The sequence below is a fragment of the Gouania willdenowi genome, unplaced genomic scaffold (genome assembly GCF_900634775.1).
Source record: "Gouania willdenowi unplaced genomic scaffold, fGouWil2.1 scaffold_354_arrow_ctg1, whole genome shotgun sequence".
In the NCBI taxonomy this organism is placed as follows: domain Eukaryota; kingdom Metazoa; phylum Chordata; class Actinopteri; order Blenniiformes; family Gobiesocidae; genus Gouania; species Gouania willdenowi.
This window is the reverse complement of record NW_021145116.1, coordinates 487127-508075: the sequence shown is the minus strand read 5'-3', so window position 1 is coordinate 508075 and position 20949 is coordinate 487127. Positions and strand designations below refer to the sequence as shown.

Sequence of the window (20949 nt, the reverse complement as noted above, 5' to 3'; positions counted from 1 at the left end):
TCTGTTATTTTAGATTTAGAATATTTTACAACCTTGCAGCACTATAGTTAACATGTTTTAAGTCCCCCTGTGATGAACTAATTCATTTACAATGACACACACACACACATTTGTATTAGAGAAATTATTTTTACACCTCACGATCGAGTGTCTCAGTTCTTCAGATTTGGTTGCCGCTGCCACTTTTGTATTACTTTTTGACACAATGGAGAAACAGGCCAATGATTCCCTTTTTAAACTATTTTCAGACAATGTTGAAGTTCATTCTAAACCAAAAGTTCTTGGAAGTATTAATGTCACTGTTTCTCTTTTGTTGTGATTTCTGATTCTGTGAATTGTCCTTCTACGTTTTCTATATTTCCAAAAAAAAAAAAGTAAAGAAATATCCACTTTAACATTAGTTTACTAATGCATGTTGTCTTTGTTTTACAGTAAGCACATCTTTCACTTTGGTCCCTTCAATCTCCAGAATATCATCTCTAAACCATGAGGTTCTTCTTTATACTGAGCAGCTTTAAACTGTTGTGGATTAGTTTGTAGTGGATGGATAATGGCTCTGTGGATTACTAAAGCTGTAGATATATCTCTATAATCTCTAACACTGATAGATATCAGTGCTTTCCACATCTTGTCTCATCTACTAACACATTCATGCCAGATGGCATAGACAGTATTTAAGTGACTTCTTGGATTTATTGGTTTGCCAGTAATCAGGACTAGGATTACATTTTAATATAGAATCAATATGGCACCGTTCAAAGGTTTTCTCACATTACAATTTAAATATAATTATATTATATTTGTTATAATTATATTTGTTCAGGTTATAGTATGACTAAGTTTTAATGATTTGAAAAATAAAGTTGTGTTGGGAGAACTCACTCCATTACCACTCACCATAACGGGCGACCATGGCTCAGGTGGCAGTGGGTCGTCTTCTGATCGAGAGGTTGGGGGTTCGATCCCAGTACCTGACTGTGTCGAAGTGTCCTTGGGCAAGACACTGAACCCTAAGTTGCTCCCAGTGGTCGACTAGCACCTTGCATGTCAGTCCTGTCCCACTGGTGTGTGAATGTGAGAGTGATTGGGTGAATGAGCTGATATGTAAAGCGCTTTGAGACTGTTTCAGTGGTGCTAAAGCTCTATATAAATCATGTCCATTTACCATAATATAAAGTACCACTCTAGACTTTCAAAATACGCCTCAAAACTCATCTATTCAGACTTGCTTTTAACTGCTCAAATTACATATTACTTTTAAAGTTACAATGGCTCTTCAAACCTTAATTTATACATGTACTTTTACTTTTATCACATACTTTCATTTTGAGTTTTTTGAAAAGCACTTTATAATATAAAGATATTTATTAGACATTTATTGGTATGTTTAGTAACCCAACATCTTCTGTACTGTTGGAATTATCCTCATAGTAATAAAATATATATTTACTTGAGGTTAATTTATAAAATTTGCTGTAATGTGTGCAGATAACCTTGATAGTTTTTTTGCATTATACGTTTATATGCACGTGTGTGTATATATACAGTATAGACTGGGGTGCGTGTACATTAGTTTAATTTTTTTAATATACAAGTACACTTGTAAATAATTATTTGATAGTTTTATTCATAAGGACTCACTAATATACACTATTGCATCGTGTTACCTGCAGTGGGTTTGACATGTCTCAAACAAATTCATAAAGGTGAAAATGTCCAAAGTAAATTATTCACCTTATCCCTGGGGCTGCTAGTTCCTAACTATCAGTGTAAGCGCACACAGATGAACAAAACACAGAGAAATACAGAAGCTTTGTTAAGAGCCTAGACTTTACAGTGTAGAAAGTGTATTGTGCTGGTGTTTTAATATGCTAGGATGCATTCATTGCAATAATTGAATTTGGTCTTTAACTTTGGGCATTAACCAGTCTTTACTCAAATGTGAATATATACAGCTACCACAATTTATTGGACTGAATGAACTCACCTGTCTTCACAAACACATTGGACAGTTAGTTGGCAGATTTCAGACAATCAAATGAAAATAGAAAGAATCCTTTCACCTGCCTCATAAATGTATAACATATTAGCTCCAACTGAAACCATGACACTGCATTAGTTCAACCATGACAATGTAATATTTAAGTACAAAAAAACAAAGAAATGGGGGTAACGGGGAAAGTTTGGTCTCTGTCATTGTTTTAAATATGTTCTGTAGAGTGCTGAGGAGGCCTTAGTCATCCAGGAAATCATCGTCCAGGTTTACGTCTGTGGTGTCGATGTCGTCCAGCTCCATGTTGTCCAGGTCCACGTCCAGGTCATCCAGCGTCTACACAGAAGGAGGATAAAACTATCAGTTCTCTGAAACATCCTCATCTTCCATGGTTGAGTTCATGTGTTACCTTATCCTTCTGTGACTCTGAGAAAGCATCAACCTCTTCCTGTACCGCGGCCTCTTTGTCTTCTGTTGTCAGGGCAACAGGTTCGACTTGTGACGGAACCACAGCGACTTCTTCTACCAAACTGGTCTCTTCTGCTTCCTGCACCTGCCAGAAAAATAACAAGTGTCAGAATTACAGCCTGGGGTGTCAAACTCATTTTACTTCAGGGGACCAAATATGAACCAGTTTTATCTCAAGTGGGATGCAGATTATAGGTGGAAAAACAAGATGTGTATCCTTGATTTAATAATAATAATAATAATAATAAAAAAGGGTTCAAAGTGACCAAAAATGTTGAAAAAGGTGGTGAAATGGTTTTTTAAAATCCATGAAAATTGGTTAGAGTGGACAAAAACAGATATAAAAAGTGGTAATAAAGGTTCAAAGTGTCAATATTGACCCAAAAGTGGTAGAAATGGGGATCTTGGTTAATGTAATTTAAAAAGTAGGAAAAATTAGTTTAACTGGTAAATAATAGTCATGACAAATTGTGAATGTGGTTAAATTGACAAAACATAAGCATGAAATATGGTGAAAAGAGGTTGAAAGTGACAATATTGGGTCAACATATGTGGAAAGGGTTTATAAGTGCCTAAAATGTCTTAAAGGTGGAAAAAATGTGTAGCAAATGCATTGAAACTTGATGTAAAAGTGTCAGAAACGGGAGTAATGCAGCAAAAATACATTAAAAGGAGCAAAAATAATGCATGAAAAAGTGATGAAAATAGGTTGAAATATGGTGAGTTTGGTGTAGTTGTAGAAAAAAAGGTAAAAATAAGCCAAAATGTGCTCAAATTGTTCAAAGAATATTTATAGTTTCTTGAAGGCATCTGATGACCCCCTCCCAGTGTCTCGCTAACCCAAACGGAGTCCCTAAAGGGCCGGAATTGGCCCCTGGGCCTTGAGTTTGGCACGTGTATTAATAGTGTAACTGCAGTCCTCAATAAACAGGAAGTAATCAGATACAAACATTAGAAACAGGAGGGATGAAGGTTCCTTTAGGTTCATATCCCTGGGCTTCCTCCAGAATATTTCTGTCTTCATTAGGCTGAAAAGTTAAGGATATATATGAATATTCTTTCAGTTTTTGGGGGCAAACTGTGTGTAACCTAAATGATAGAACTTACAGTCACCAGTGGATAATCTGTAGCAGGTCTGGAGGTTCCCAGGCACGTCTCTCTCAGGTAATATTCAGCTGCAAACGCCTCTTTGAGTCCAGGAAACAGGTTTTCATACTCCGTGGGGTCAGCTAATGATTCAGCTGCCTGTCACACAAACATCACACACAACTTTAATATTGTGTTTAGAAGTGAAATCTACACATTTGGCTAAATTACGTTTAATTCCTATGTGATAAACTATTGACAGCAGCACTGACCTTCTGGTTGACCTTGGATAAGTTTTCCCTCCATAGTTTAACCACACGGGACACCTGGCTGGGCAGGTAGGTACGAGCCAGGAAAGCAGCTTCAGGTAGTCTGTTGGTCTTTATCAGAAGCTCCAAGCACTGATCCAGTCTGTGGTGAGAACAGGTTCACAAGGGTTCACATCCATGAGAAAACCAATAACGTACTGTTTTATGTGGCTGCATTGTAAATGGAAATAAGCTGTCCCAATATTCTTTTATTGTCTCTTTGGTAAGTCAATAAATCTGAATGGAGAATGTGTTTAATACTCACTTTCCTTGAAGGAAGTAGGTCATGAAGGCCACGTTGTTCTTGCCGTCCTTTTGGGCCCCGTCGGCCAGCTTGCCCACCATGGTGGCGTTGCCGGAGGCCGTAGCGAGAAGGAGCAGGCCCCCGTAGTCCTGGGCGTGGTGCAGACACTCCTGGGCCAGACTAAACTGGCACTTACTGATGGCCAGCTCTGCCAGCTGCTTCCACTTCTGTTCAGACTAAAGAAGAGACGTGAACATTACCATCAGTACGACATTTACAAAGAGTCTGATTCTCCTTTCAGATGTAATAATGACCTCTGCTTCCACAGCTAGCTGGTACGCTATCTTTAGCTCTCCCAGCTGCAGTGCCAGCTCAAATCTGTGCTCAGGATCAGTGGACACTGCCAACGCCTGCTGCTTGAATCCCTGAAGGAAAAAAAAAGAAATAATCAGCAAAAATGTAGGAAACATTTTGGAATTCTTCACCTGAACATCTGATACATGTCACTACCAATTTCTGGTTATTTATGTAACAAAGCTGCTAACAAGTTTGTTTTTTGGCAAAATTGTCACTATAAAATGTGTTATTATGGTCTCAATTGTACCGACTTAACTTGTTTTCCATTTGAAACAACTGTTTTATTCTTTTATTCTCACAAAAGCCCTTCTAGGGACGTGTGTTACAAACTAAATTGGGGTCAATTACACTGGGGTCAATTACACCATTTTTGTCTTCATTTAATCCATGTTCATTTACAATTACTGGCATTTTTTTCCCCAATTACAATTAAAATCACAAATATTACTTTCCTCCTAAAAGTCAAATACAATTACATTCTCAATTAAAGTTAAATTACAATTAACACAAACTGCAGGTATGAATGTAAAATGAAAGCATTGACGGTGGGAAACCTTCATATGAAACATATTTTAATAAATGTTAACTATACGTATGTGTAAGACATTTAACTATAACGTGATTCCCCAGTTTTGTGTTTGATTAAATTGTAATTAACAATTTGTAAAGAATTTCCATTACAATTACAAAGTAAAATATCTGAACTTTGGTGACTTTTTGTTGTTTTATTTTATGAACTTGTCTTTTAATATCTGATGATTGTCTCATATCAAATACTCAATTACAATTAAATTACAATTACAGCAATAGCAACATATTTTTTTCAGTTGTGATTACAGTTATAATGTATCTGTGTCTGTCAAATAAACCTGATATAAATAAATAGAAATGACAGAAAATGCAAAAAAGAAAAAAGTAAAGCTGACTAGATAAAAATAAACACTTTAAACCCATGATGGTGTACTTGCCTGTTTCTCCAAGAAGTGTGCCACCCTGGTCCTTTGCTCCTTGGGAATAGTGGGCAGCACCTTGTCAGCCATTCCAAAGTCCCGCCTCATCACAGCGGTCTGGTACTCGAGTACAGACACCAGCAGAGAGTAACTGACGATGTTCAGCTCTTTGTCTCCAAGGTACAGTCGATCATCTTTGGGTATGTAGCCCAGTAGGTACATCGTCCTGCAGAGGTATAAAGTACTTATGAATTAACCTAAAATCTAATGGCTAATCAACCTATTAATAACGTGACTGTTGTGGTTCTTACCTGTCCAGATGAGCTATGGTGACAATCTCTCCTCCTACAAAGTAGTTGAGTCTGTTGACAGAGCTGGTGTAGATGAAACAGTCGCCCACCCACAGGCCAGTCTTCACGATCTCTTGGATCTCTCCCTGAACCTACAGTAAATAAGTTAAAAAAATAATAATCAGAAAATACATTTTTTGGGTCAAAATGAAAGTATTTAAATGTTTGAAAACAAGGCCTGAAGTCTAAGTAGGAACAATGTACAGTATATTATTAAACATGTTCATAAATCATTCTGTACCCCTTTTTTTTTTTTATTCTCGTACCTCAAAAGCATCTTCAATGCCATCCTCAGTCACTCCTTCTCTGTTTTCTTGTGAAGCAGCCACTTTGTCCGCCAGGTAGCGAAGAATGAAAAAAGATTCTTCTGTAGCAATACAGACCAGCTCTCCAGAGTCGGACCAGAAAATCTGCACAAATCAAGCAAAATCCACAAATAAACCAAAAAAACAAACTAATTAACAACAATAAATCAGACATACGTGTTTGGGTTGGATCTCGATGCGGCGGATAAGCTCCGTGTTCTCCCAGTCATAAAAGGCCAGACCGTTCACAGATCTCACCCCGAGCAAGAAACCTCCATAAATTCCTGAATAAACAAAGTGCAATCATACTTTTCTGTATTTCAAAACTCCTAAAATCTAAAACGTAGAAAAATTACAACTTCACAATTACCTTCAGCACCAAAGTCTGGTTTAAACGATTTCTTTTCTTTGAAATTTTTGAAGATTTTGACAATGCTGCTGCTTTCTCTGATAGCATATCTGTGTAAAGAGTGGAGGAGAAAAGAAACCGTTACTTTTTATTTTAGTGATAATTCATATCATATAAAGACAGAGGTGTCAAACAGAGCCAAATAACCAGTTTGATCTTAAGTGGGCCACAGGCAAAAAAAGAAACATTTTTTATGTTATTGTGCCTGAATGACCACTTCTCCATATACATGATATGTAAAATATGTAAAGCAGCAGTGGTTCCCACCTTTTTTGGGTCATGACCCCATTTTTATATCACAAACACAAATATAAATGTTTGAGATTGTTGGTGGTGTTTTAATCTGAAAAAGAATAATACCGTAATTTAAAAAAAACAAACTGAAAATACAAGGGTTCGTTTTGGTTCCATACCATACAGGAAATGACCATAAACGATAAAAATAAACACTAAATTCTGTTTCTACCGTCATTTAAATAGTGTGTTAATACTAATTCATTCCATCATTATGTTCTCTAGTTATATCTTCACAGAATTCTGTGAAAAATATTCTTGTCAAACTTAAGACGAAACTTGGATTCAAAAGTTAGAGAACCAGTGTTCTAAAGGGCAGGATTTGTGTTTGACACGTGATATACTGTAAAAGTTTAAAATATCTGAGATTTATAGTTAAAACATAAACTTACTCAGAGGAGTCGTGTGCCCAGACAAACTCCTGTGCTGAGCCGAAGCTCTTGTTCCTCAAAGCCATTGCCGTGTAGATGATGTACTCTCCGTCTCCACACACCACAACAAACCTGAGGAAGAGAAGCAGTTATTGATATGGGATCTATAAAGTTGATCAGCACAGTGGATTAAGTGACAGTGTACCTTCCGTTGGGATTGTGTTGGATAGTTTGTGGGTAGATCTCACAGCTGCCCATGTCTTTAACAGCCAGTGGAAGTCTCTCTCCATCCTTGATCTCAGCGTCACCCATGGCCTTCAGGTTAGCCTGCTGGATCTCACTGTGCTTGGCCCAGATGATTTTGCCGTTGATATCCATGGACATGGCTGGTTCTTCCCGACCCACCTACGCAGTGGAGAAACCCAAATGGAGGGGTGTAAGGAATCCGTGTCCCCTTTGTTCTTTGGTTATTCACTTTTAAAACCAAATCAAAATAACACTGTGGTTATTTTGTTTTACTGACTTAAAACCAAAACAGAAATACAGAAACATCAAAAACCAGATAAACAACGTTTTTCTGTTTTAAAATTAAATCTTGTTTTGTCTGTGAGATATTTGGATATTTATGGGAAACTATGATGAGAGCTTCATGTTTTAATCTCACAGAGGAACACACTTTTACTCCAGGACAATAAAGGAGCAATAAGTCACATTACTGATGAACTGGTGAATGGAAACATTATTAATACATGAATAAATCAAAACAAAAAATGGATGTTATGTTAAACATGCACATGATATGTGATTAAATATATCGCTATAAAAATAAATTTGCCTTTCCTTACCTAAAGGAACCAAAGGTGGTGTAATGGATCTATTGGTGCTACTTGTTTCTTGTGATCAACTTCCTTGTGCTGTGACGGCTGCCATTAGTGTCTAGCGGTATTATAACGTGCAAAATATATGTTTACTGCCCTCAAAAAAGCTGTGTAATTGTTTTTGCAAAAGTGTCAAATGGCAGAAGTTTTAACATCTATTGTTCCTCACACCAGCCTCACATTTATAGTCAGTCACCAGTTTATCTGGATACTATTTGGATCCTAACACCATAAAACAAAACGTAAACGTGAGCATCTTTTTATGAGCTAAAACGTCCACACACTGAATGAAACCAGGAGAAGATCCAGAAAACTGCTGAAATAAATCCTAAACAGTCCTATTGTGTGAGGAGACCTGGTCCAGGACCTGGGGAGGGAAACCAGGTGTAGTGGACTTCAGTCCTTGCTCTAATTTCCCCAAATATCTCACAAACAGAACAAGATTAAAATAAAAAACACAACAACAGAAAAACGCTGCTCACCTAGTTTTTGATTTTTCACAAGTTTGCAGACTGACACCAAAAATGAGTGGCACTAAAACAGTCACAGCGCCCCCTATTGTTTAATCAGAGTATCAATGCACATACTGTGCTGTATCAATTATAATCCACTCAGATTTGCACCGTCTTTAGGCCAATTTAGAATATATTCTTACATCCCTACCCAAAAGTGACTGGATGCTATATATATATACAGTATATATATATATATATATATATATATATAAGTGCCTTTAATATTAAGTGCCTTTAATCACTCGCCTTAATAATGATGCTTCCTTCATCGTAGCCCAGCGCCACATTGTTGGAACCCCTGAGGCCACACACGCACCAAACTCGCTCCATGCCATAGTTGAGCGTGCTTTCTAGACGATAAGTGCTGGAGTGCCAGATACGCACGGTTCCTACAGGAAGATATGGTGAAATATGAACACGTTTAATAAGATCACACATTCTAGATAGAGGCTTTGTGTGTGCGTGGATGAGAGAGAGAGAGAGAGAGAGAGAGAGAGAGAGAGAGAGACAGAGAGAGACAGAGAGAGACAGAGAGAGAGAGACAGAGAGAGACAGAGAGAGAGAGACAGAGAGAGACAGAGAGAGAGAGTGAGAGTGAGAGTGAGTTAATCTCACTCACCATCTTCTGACCCAGTGATGATGATGGGAAGCTCTGGGTGGAAACTGACACAGGAGACGTTCTGGGCGTGGCCCTCCAAAGTCTGAACACACGTCTTATTCTACAATCAAAGTGAAGACAAAACAGAAAATATATTGACATGTTGACATAATAAATGGCCACTGTACGTACAGTCAAACCACCTTTTACAGCCAGATTGTTTGAATTTTATTTGTAGAAATAGTAATAATTCATCTCGTCAACTTCCTCACCTGGTAGTCCCAGATCTTCACTTGGCGATCATCTGCACCTGATATCAGGTACGGTTTGTCTCCTCCACTGTAATAGTCAATACAGTTCACTCCTTTTTCATGTCCCTCCAAAGTGAAATTGGGAGATGAGGATCCCAGCTGCCAAACCTAAAACATGATGGAAATGAGTAAATGCTAAAGCAGATATGGGCCACATGCAGCCCCCAAAATAAACACACAGCAAAACACACACAGTAACTTAAAAAAAAAAATCACACAAAATGACAAGAAAAATACAACAAATGATAACAAGCAAAAAGAGACAAAAGTCTTCACTCTTTTTTGTATAAATGCTCGAGTTGGTCAAAATAGTAAACGCTGACATGAATGTTGATAATGTGGCCATCGGATCACAGTCACGGTTTTTTGGCCCCTGCAGTGATAAAGTTACTCGCCTCTGTGCGAGAGGATTGTTTATAAATGTATGTGTAAGGTTTCTCAGCAGATACATTTAGATATGTGTATAATAATATAGATATCTATCTCTAAAGCAAGGAATCTCTGTGTGTTCCTCAAATATCTCTGCAAATCAGGCTGATTGACCTGAGACTTTCAACATGGCTGCTGCTTGGTTCAAAGGTGTGTGATGTTGGATTTGTTTGGACTGCAATGATACCGTTAATAAATTGTTTCATAAAATTGTCCACCAGGAGCAGAAATTTTAGAATTGATGACATCATCACTTTCAAACATTCATCTGGAACTTTTTTTAACACTCAAAAGTAAACGTAGTGTTGCTTTATTCATTTGTTCTCTGCATTAGTGAAGTTTATATTGAGGCAATGTCTTAGGATGATTATTTTGCGTGTGAGATAACACAAGAAATTAATAAAAACTCAACAGTTGATCTCTACAGTGGAGAAACTTCTGAAACAAAAATGTAACTGAGAAAACAAAAGTAAGAGCAGCATTGAGCAGCATTTACCTTAATGGTCCTGTCTAGGGAGGCACTGGCAAACTGATTGTTGTCCTTGGGGTTGATGACAATTTGCATAACGTAGTGTGTATGCCCCTCAAAGACCTGGCTGCACGACCACTTTTTCTCCCAGTCCCACAGCTTGATTAACATGTCATCTGAGCAATAAAACACATACAATAAAATGAGCATATACACCAGAATATGAAAGTGAAAGAGGTTAAGCATGACGTTTTTAAACACACCACTACTGGTGAGGATGTATGGCTGGGTTGGATGGACGGCAATACAGCGGATGTAGTCAGAGTGAGCCTCAAACATGTGGACTCTCTCCAGGGTGTTGTAGTTGAACACACGGATTTGCATGTCATCCTGTACAGAGATTAAATCAATATTAGCCAAGTCCATAACATTTTTGAGACATCATCACATGTGCCATGGGAAATTAAAGTGTTCAAAAAAACCTTTTTTTTTAAAAAACAAATTTATTACCGGTATTGTCTGAAAATATGCCATTGTGCAAGCCCCTCCCCTAAATATTAATATATCTATCTATAAAGCAAGGAATCTCTGTCTGTCTGTGTGTTCCTCAAATATCACAGTGAATCAGGATCAGACTGACCTGAGACTTTCAACATGGCTGCTGCTTGGTTCAAGGTTGCGCAATGTCAGATTTGTTTTGACTGCAATACCATTCATAAATTATTTAATAAAAGTGTCTTTAATGCAGCTAGTCATGGTAAATCTACAGGAGTGACTGCACATAGGGCTTTTAAAAATGACTAAAGTGGCTCTAATATCCTAAAAAAAACATTTTCTACAGTCTATGTATGTAACGGCGAACGCCCCGCCCCCACGCTCTGTCTCGTGTTCATAAAGAAGCATGAGCTCGGCTACGGAGTGGGTGGGAGGAGGGCGGGCCGTTCTCTAGCCCTATGTCACCGTGCGGGGAGGAGGAAGTGTCCCGTCTATAGACACGATGGATATCATAAGTAGGACGCAAATCAGCCCGTTTGTGTAGAGTTGGTCAGAAAGTGACTTTTCCGAGGCTAAAACTCTGAAAAACAGGCGAGTTTGGGAAAATAAACCTCAAATACTATGTTTTGGGGTTCTTAGAAATATGAAAGAACACTTTTTTACTTTGCGTTTGTTTGATTCCTATACAATGACGATGTAATAAGAATGACTGTAAATTGTCAATATAGGACACAAAGTTAAAACATTTTTTTTTTTAAAGAAAACATTTTTGGTTGGTGGTGTTTTGAGATTTTTTTTCATTAAAAAGATGAAATTTGGCTCAACTTTTTTTTTGTTTTTTACCTTGAGGACAGACTGTTATTGTGCAACTCTAAGCTTTCTAATTGCTGTAATTAATGTATTGATGCTAAAGCTTTTCTGTAGTTTGTCAATATGAAGCAACAATGCATTAATAATTGGAGGAAGGGAGGCCATGCTGCTACAAAACGCGGAGTCACACGGAGAGGACGTTGGCGCCGACTATTCGCCGGTTCTCTGCAGAATCCGTCCTCCCCTGACATTTTTGGATTTCAATACGTGGAGTGGCATCGCTGTGGAGTCTGGGGATTATCGCCGCCTGCATGGCCGCCGTCATCAGTCTCTGCTCGCCGGCTCTATGGCTAACCGCTAGCGCAGGTGTTTCTCCACACATCGTGAGGTCCGAAGGCCTAGCGCGGATCCAGGGGCTCTTCAACACCCGAGCTCCAGTGCAACTGGGTCTGCCATACAGGCCTCGCTACATCCACCGGGGATCCGGCCGCCGGTTCACTGTGAACAGACACGGTGGTTGCGGCTCCATCGCGTCCCTCTGGTCTCCAGCACGTCCCGTCGCACAGCAGTCACGTCATCACCAGCTACGTCATCAGAACGCTGCCGCCCAAGGTACAGTTAACAGAAAACCCGGAGTGGATTTCACTCTCCTCCGCTCACTAAAAAAAAAACTGGACTCAAAAACACATCTCACACTACAACAACTAAACGTTCAATCTCTGTCAAATAAATCTGGACTTATGCATGACCACATCTTAGATAAAGACATCGACATTATGTGCCTCTCTGAGACCTGGCAACAGCCTGGGGTCTACTCAGTCCTCAATGAGGCATGCCCCCCTGGGTACTCGTACCTGGAAAAGGCCCGCACAACCAGACGTGGTGGGGGGCTTGCTGTAATATTCTGCGAAAATATTCACCTTTCTCCTCTGCCTGTGCCCAATGTCACTTCATTTGAAAGCTTGGTCCCTCAATGCAAACATCCCCTCTCAGCAACTATAGCCCTCATTTATCGCCCCCCCAAAGCACAACCAACCTTCATCTCAGACATACATGATTTTCTTATCTCCCTATGCACATCACACAAAAACATCCTGGTTATTGGGGATTTCAATATACACATGGACTCTCACACTTCCCGACAAACATCTGATTTTAAACAGATCCTGGATTGCCTCAACCTACAGCAGCTTGTTGATGGACCCACACACAAGAAGGGCCATATATTGAACTTGATCATCACAGACTCCATCCCTCTCACAGATCTCCATATTCATGACATTGGAGTTTCTGACCACCAGGCAGTGACAATCAAAGTCCAGTTATCAGCCCATCTCACAAAACCAAAACGACAGATGACATACAGGAACACCAAGAACAATGACTCCACCTCCTTCATCCAGCACCTTCAGCTTCTTTCACCCCCTCTGTCCTCATTAGTCAGCGATCTTATGGACTACTACAACGACAACCTCAGCTCCATCCTGGACATTCATGCCCCACAAAAAACCCGGACTGTCACTTTCACCCGTTCAGCTCCCTGGTTCACAGACAAACTCAGGGCCATGAAAAGGTTGGGCCGCGCCCTGGAGCGAGCCAGCAAAACATTTAGCCTGACGGTGCATAAGTTGGCCTACCGGGAACATCAACACACATACGCAAAAGCCCTCTCCACCGCCAGGTCTGAACACTATTCAACAGTCATCAATAACAACCCAGGAAACTCAAAAAAACTATTTTCCACTGTCAGCCATCTCCTCAAACCACAGATCCCATCACATCACACACCTACAGCAATAAACTGCAACATTTTCCTTGATAGTTTTACATCCAAAATTGACAATATCCGCTCATCTCTCGCACCTCTTCAAAATTCCATCCATGACATCTCGACCACACCCGTTAAACAACATCTCACACACTTCATACCCACAACGCAGCAGGAGGTCGAGAAGATTGTCTGCACCCCAAAATCATCCACCTGCTCCCTGGATCCCATTCCCTCTCCTCTGCTCAAAAGTCACAACCAAATCATTAGCCCCCTCATAACAAAAATCATCAATCTCTCCCTGAAAACTGGCAACGTCCCACTTTCCCTCAAAACAGCTTTAATCAAACCACTCCTGAAAAAACCTTCTCTTGACCCTGAAAACTTATTAAATTACCATCCCATCTCCAACCTCCCATTCATATCCAAAATCCTGGAAAAAGTAGTCTCCTCTCAGCTCCACAATCACCTCAAAACTAACAGCCTACATGAAAAATTCCAATCTGGTTTCCACCCCTCCCACTGTATAGAAACAGCGCTCATCAGAGTCACAAATGACCTGCTGATGACCTCCGACTCCGGTTCCACATCCCTCCTCATTCTTCTCGACCTCTCTGCTGCCTTTGACACCATCGATCACAACATCCTTCTCCACCGTCTCCAGCAAATTGGCCTCTCTGACACCGTCCTTCACTGGTTCCGTTCCTACCTCACTGACAGGACCGAGTACGTGGTCCTGGGGAATGCTAAATCCCGCCCCCACACTGTCACCTGTTGGGTCCCCCAGGGCTCCGTGCTTGGCCCCACCCTCTTCACTATTTACATGCTTCCCCTCGGGTGTGTCGTCGGCAGGCACGGAATTAACTTCCACTGCTATGCTGACGACACACAACTCTACCTCAAGGTCTCCCCCTCTGCCACCCTCACTCGTCTCAGCTCCTGCCTGGAGGAGATAAACGCATGGATGAGACAAAACTTCTTGCAGCTGAACGGCTCAAAAACAGAAGCCATCCAAACTGGTACCCCTCAACAACTCCGTGCCTCCCCCATCGCCTCAGTTTAAATTTTTGGCCACAGCATTCCCCTCTCTCCCTCCATTACCAACCTTGGGGTGAAGTTTGACCCCCACCTCTCCTTCGACAACCATGTCACCCACATATGCAAAACCTCTTTCTTTCACCTCCGTAACATCTCTAAACTCCGTCCTTTCCTCTCCCTTTCGGCTGCAGAGAGGCTCGTCCATGCGTTTGTCTCCTCCAGGTTGGACTACTGTAACGCACTCCTCATCGGGATCCCTGGCAGGAACATCCAAAAACTCCAGTATGTCCAAAACAGCGCTGCCAGGGTCCTGATGAGGGTGTGAAAATATGATCACATCACCCCCATACTCCGCACTCTCCACTGGCTCCCCATCTCCGCCCGCATAGAGTACAAGGTCCTTCTGCACACCCACCACTGTCTGCACGGTGATGCCCCCACCTACCTCACTGACCTCCTCACACCACACACCTCAACCAGGACCCGGTCAGGCCAACAGCACCGTCTGCTCGCGCCCAGGACGCGGCTCATTACCATGGGGGACAGGGCTTTTGAAGCTGCCGCTCCTCGTCTGTGGAACGCCCTTCCTGACCACCTTAGGTCTCCACAGACGGTGGATGCTTTTAAAAAAGGACTAAAGACCTTCCTTTTTAAAAAAGCCTATAGCTAATTTTAACTTATCCTGCTTTTATTGTTGTATTGTATTGAACTTTTTTTTCCTGTTTTACTATGTAGCACTTTGAGATTTTATTTGAAATGTAAAGTGCATTATAAATAAAATTCATTATTATTATTATTATTAATACATGTATTTTCCTTGCATAAACTATACATTTCAATGTCAAAGTAATAAAAGGAGTGTACATACCGCCCCTGTAATGACCCAGTTTTTTCTTGCTACAAACTTGGATGCTCTGACAGGAAGGTCACACACTTCAAATGTCTTGACCAAAGTCTGAAAACAAATAGAGATCACAACCACACCACTAGTTAGATTTGAATGTAAAGCTTGGTTTAAAGTGCATCGTTAACTGGCTGAAGCTTTACCTGTGTTTCATGGTTCCACACACAGACACTTCCATTGTACAGGCTAGCTAACATCCAGGGTTCAGTAGGATGAAGATCCACACTCTTCACTCGGTCTGACCTGGCCGTCAGCCTCCGCTTGATGTCCAGCCTCAGCGGCTGAAAACACAAAAACCCAGTGAAGTTAGTTCACACACATGTGAAGATTAAAACATTGATAGATAATGATAAAATATGTGCTTAAAACAACGCTAAATACAACTACAATAAAGAAAGCATCGGGTTTGATAGCAGCTAAAAAGTAACCTCTGCGTTTCTAAAGAATGTTCTTTTCCATATAAACTGATTCATTAAACAAGTACATCGACTACAACCTGAAAACATAAATACGGACATTTATTGTGTATAAAACAGCAAATGTTACAGTTAAGGCCGTTAGCTGTAAGCTAGTTAGCAGCTAGGCTAGTCCTACGAGTATTATCTCTTGACATCGCTGTGACTTGTTTAAAAAAATACCATGATAATGTCATTAAACATAGTTAAACACGACACTATTACAGGTTTATAGTGCATCTTACCATATTTACTCTTCGTATCTCAGCAGTGAAATCAGATCTAATGTGTCGGGAGAAGATGAGAATGGTTGAACTGACGTGGAACTTCCCGAAACTCAATATCGCGAGAGTTGGGCCATAGAAATGATGACGTCATCGGTGAGGACGCAGGCAGACGGAAGAGCAGTGGACTGCCACGATGGCAGTCAGCAACACAAAGCAACCAAAAACTATTTACTCTCATAAACTAAACATATCTACTATAATCTAACAATATTTCTTTTTTACTGAACTCTCACAATTTGTAAAAAAAAATCTGTTACATTTCAATAGGTAAACAAAAACAGGTCGTTTTTTATTGTTAATAGTGAATTTTGAAAGCCAGGTCACAAAACCTTTCCTAACTAAATTAAATAAAAGAATTGTAATTGTATTTAAAAAAATAAAAAAAAAACTATGAACTTTCATACAATTTTTTTTTAAACAACACAAACTGTTAATAAAAATAAAATAATCTGTATCCTCTTCAGCAGTATCATCATTTTCTGTGATGTGAATCTTATGCACTTTGAGTTTTTTATGTAACTTTTTATATTTAGTCTCTAAACAATGCAACCACACTTTATAAAGCATACGGTAGACACCTTTGTGTTTACTTGAATACTTTTTTATATTGCTGTATTCCGTAATTTTACGCGTCCAATTATTTCTTGTTATTTAAAAATTAGCTTCTCTACAAGAAAGCTACTACTTTTATTTTAGAGAGAAAACGTGTTCTGTCTCAATATCTATTAAAGTGTTATTTATATACTTATAGGACTCACTTTGTAGCTCATCTTTCTTTCTCCTTATCATAATGCGTAGTTCTGTATTATATGATGTCATTTAATCTTCCATGCTTATGAAGTTTGAAACTAATTTTAACCTTTTGTGCATTTACTATTAAAAGATTGCTTAAGAAAAATGTGCAATTTTTGCTCCTAGTAACCACTAGACCAGCTGTTGCAGTTATCAAATGTGTGGTCAAAAAAAAAATAAATATATATATATATAAAATAAATTCAAAATAAAAATAAATAAATAGCTGAACACAATTGGGTAATAACTTTTGTTTATTCTGCTCACACACTGTAAAACATGCAAAGTTCATTCAACTTTAGAATATTATTTTCTCTTGAAAACCTGAATACAGATCACATCTTCACACGTCAACTCCTGTGGGAGAGAATTATTAGTAGGTCATTAGGCAAAATATTATTAAACTGTTTATGGCAGATTGTTATTATTTTTAATGAGTATTTTTTTACATTCATTTGTTCTACTACTCAGTCACTCACCAGATAGAGTTTCCCACCTTCGATCCAGTGCTTCCAGCCACGGTTTACCTTTTCACCTCTCTGAGTGCACACCAGTTTGTCCTCTTCCCATTTCACCAAACTCTATAAGACAACATGATGCATATATTAACCCTATGAATCATCCACATGACCCTTCCTTTCCCATCTAACACCTTCAGCTTTACCTCTGGAATAGAACCTGAGACAGAAAATAAAACCTCTGAACATTGAGCGGTCCCAAAACTATAGTGTGATAAAATAACACAGCTGAGTTGATAGTGCCACCAAATATGCTCTTTATGCTTCCTTTGTTTTTTTTTTTTTTTGCCAACTGCATGATGTTCAATCATGCACAATTTTTTCCATTGTGTCAAATACAACAAAGTCATCTCACTGCACTTAGTAAGTAAGACGTGAGGAAAACTCAGCTTTTAAATATGTATTTAGTTTTGTAGCAGGTTAAAAACCTTAAAGATGAAATGAATTTTATTCAAATGTTTTTAAATGAATGAACAACTTAAGCTTTTTACTATTTCAAATTATTCATTTATCAAATAAATTAATGTTCTGCTATTTAATATTTAATGTTTTTAAATCCAAATAAAATGTTTAACGATTCCTATTTGTAATATTAAATAAATTTGTTTTAATCAAAGTCTAACTTTTTAACAATGTATTTTACTCATACATTTATTTATTAATTTTAGTATTTATTTTACCTATATCACAGGTATACAGAAGAACTCAAATGCAACGCAGGAAGGAGTAGACAGATACTGAAATATCTAAATAAGATTGAATAAACGGGCCCCGCACAAAACCAGGAAGATAACTGAAATATTCCCCACTCGGATTTGTTATTTAATAAAGAACTCAGATTCCACACATAATAATCAAAAACAGGAACTCTCAATACTTTCTAGGAGTTTGAAGTCTCTCTTAACGGGTTGATCATCTAACCATAGACTGACTGAACAGAGGGAGGATTTACAGTATAACCTGAGGAGCAGCTGTGGAGAGCAGGAAAACATGGACAGGAACAGGGAGTGAATAAGGAGGTAAACCATAACTAACTAAGCAGACTCATGACAACCTATTTATCTGAAACTCTGAACCAATATTTATTACTCTTAACATTTTAGTGATTTTATTCTTCATTGTTTTAACATAAATTACACTATGAGATCACAATATACTATGTACGTGTGTGTGTGTGTGTGTGTGTGTGTGTGTGTCAATGAAGTGGAGTGGCCCACAACTTAGAACATTTTTTTTAAATGTAAAAGCGCTAAAACTAAAAGATTAATAACGGCGGAATAAACAATTACAAAAAGAAACTCAAAACAATAAGAGAACAACATAAATGCCTGTGACTTTATTTGAAGAAGAACTACAAATGATTTGATGAAGAACTATAGAATGTTTTCACCTACATCATGTTCTGAGCAGTAACCCATGTGCGGCCATATTGGAGGTACTCTGAGGTAAACATTGTGATGGATAAATGTCCAAAACCACAGAAAAGCTCCTTAAAATAGGTTCTAGATGTAAAGACATACAGAGAAGGACTGTGAAAAGTTCAGGTTTATGGTGGTACAGATCTATACGACACTTACAGTTCTTAAGGTTGTGTTTTTTACAGTTGGAGGCTAGCTGCTAAAAACAACAAAAAAACTACAAGTTTTATACTGCAATTTATTTGAACTATATTGACATTTTTTATGATTGTGTTGTTTTAATTTGAAAAAGGCAAAAATGAATCAATAATTAATTATTTTACTAGACATTTCAGACAACGCCACATGTGGTCATGACCTTACGGTTATAAAACATTGCATTAGCCTCTATGACACAGACAGTGTGAGCTCAACCTACCTTGACGTTCCTGTTGTCCAGACCTTTGGTGAACTCATCAAACTCCAGCCCTACTGTAAAGGAATGCTCATAGTTCCTGAAGGTGCTCAGGGTTTTGAACTCAAAATCATCTCCATCCTGAGAAACCACCTTGGTCTGAGACAGAGAGATGGCAATCTTCCTCGTAGCAAAGTCAACGTCTGTTACCACGAGAAACTGGATTAGCAAAGTGCATTTAACAGGAACACATGATGGAATATGAACAATTTAATACAATAAAAACATATTACAGAACACTGTAAACCTGAATAAGTTACAAGAACTCAAAAAAATTAATACATTTGATTGCCTCATTTTTTTAAAGTTGATTAACTTAAAAGAACATAAAATGTTGGATGACCGGCTAACAGTTAAATTAAAGTGCTTTATGAATTAAGTTTATGTTTTAAATAATAAATAAGACTTTATCATTCTTAATATGTAATTACTTAATTCTATTAAATTGTACTTAATTTGTGTTTTTTTAGTTATTCTTTTTTATAAACAAATATAGTTCCATTTATGCAAACATTATTAGTTAAAGTAACTCATAAACTAACTTGACATAAATGAGTTTGTAGAACTTTTTCTATAACTTTGAGCATAAACTACTTATAATCTATGTAATTATATTGAACGTTCAGGTTTACAGTGAAGAAAATAATTTGTATTTCTGGAGATGCTGTTTTATTTAACATGAGTTATACAAACTTTAAAAAACTTCTTTGAATCGACCGAGAAAGATGAAAGTTTTATTTCTCCAGCTTCTTTGTAATCCCTCAACATACAGTAAATACACGAGTCATGATAAACTTCAAAGTGAAACCATCTTACCCAACTTTTTTAAGTATTCCTCAAATTTGTCACTGGTTTCCAAAATCCATTTTCCACTGAGGTCTGTAGGCATGATGACGGCTGGTGTCAGGAGAAGGAGGGAGGAGGAATGAGGTCATTTATATATATGGGGGGGGGGCTAACAGGGTTAAAGGTGAGTCCACCACTGGCGGAGGCAGACACATCTTTTTATTCAACGTCTACACACACACACACACACACGCACACACACACACACACACACACACACACACACACACACACACACACTTCTCTTTATTTGCTATCTGGTGGTGAACTCAAATACTCAGGTTTGAACTTTGAACTTTGAACATGAAAGATAAAACGTGTATCCTGTTCTACAGCAGCAGAGATCATACTTTAAAGTGACATGTCATGTTAGAAGTTCTACAACTCAGAATTAAGACAATAAAACCAATGTGATCCAAGATGTAACCCTAGATTAATTGATATACTGGGTAAATGATTTTCAACGCATGATATTTCATAAAATGTGCAACATTGGACAAGGTTTGCATGAATATTGTTATGGAAATAACAACAGAAGAATGGGTCAACATATGTGACATTAGGTGTAAAAGTGGTAGAAAGGGTTTATTAGTGCTGAACATGTCTGGAAAGTGAAAAAAATGTGCAGAAAAGTCATTAAAATATGATGTAAAAGTGTCAGAAATGGTAATGTCAATATGGTAATAAAAAGTGATGAAAACAAGTTCAAATATGGTGAGTTTGCAGAAAAAGGGTAAAAATGGGCTCAAATTGTTAAAAGAAAAATTCCTAGGATCTTGAAGGCATCTGGTGACCCCCTCCCAGTGTCATGCTCCATATTTTTATCTAA

At 38.5% G+C, this 20949-nt stretch overlaps 2 protein-coding genes across 2 annotated transcripts; both read right to left on the bottom strand.

Moving 5' to 3' along the window:
• Nucleotides 1-1912: 1912 nt before the first annotated feature.
• copb2 (COPI coat complex subunit beta 2) lies at nt 1913-16186 on the bottom strand. Its single transcript, XM_028441962.1, has 22 exons — nt 16051-16186; nt 15494-15631; nt 15315-15401; nt 10599-10725; nt 10363-10511; nt 9399-9545; nt 9148-9247; nt 8775-8917; nt 7341-7540; nt 7157-7267; nt 6432-6520; nt 6239-6345; nt 6023-6166; nt 5718-5848; nt 5425-5632; nt 4414-4524; nt 4121-4335; nt 3820-3958; nt 3569-3706; nt 3412-3489; nt 2403-2546; nt 1913-2329 (listed from the first exon to the last, which is right to left on the bottom strand). The coding sequence occupies exons 1-22, from the start codon at nt 16051-16053 to the stop codon at nt 2234-2236; spliced, it is 2805 nt and encodes a 934-aa protein (XP_028297763.1). The 5' UTR covers nt 16054-16186; the 3' UTR covers nt 1913-2233.
• Nucleotides 16187-17123: 937 nt separating this feature from the next.
• On the bottom strand, nt 17124-20282 carry rbp2b (retinol binding protein 2b, cellular). Its single transcript, XM_028441965.1, has 4 exons — nt 20091-20282; nt 19239-19417; nt 17364-17465; nt 17124-17241 (listed from the first exon to the last, which is right to left on the bottom strand). Exons 1-4 carry the CDS (start codon nt 20161-20163, stop codon nt 17191-17193), a joined length of 405 nt encoding a protein of 134 aa, XP_028297766.1. The 5' UTR covers nt 20164-20282; the 3' UTR covers nt 17124-17190.
• Between the last annotated feature and the right edge of the window lie 667 nt (nt 20283-20949).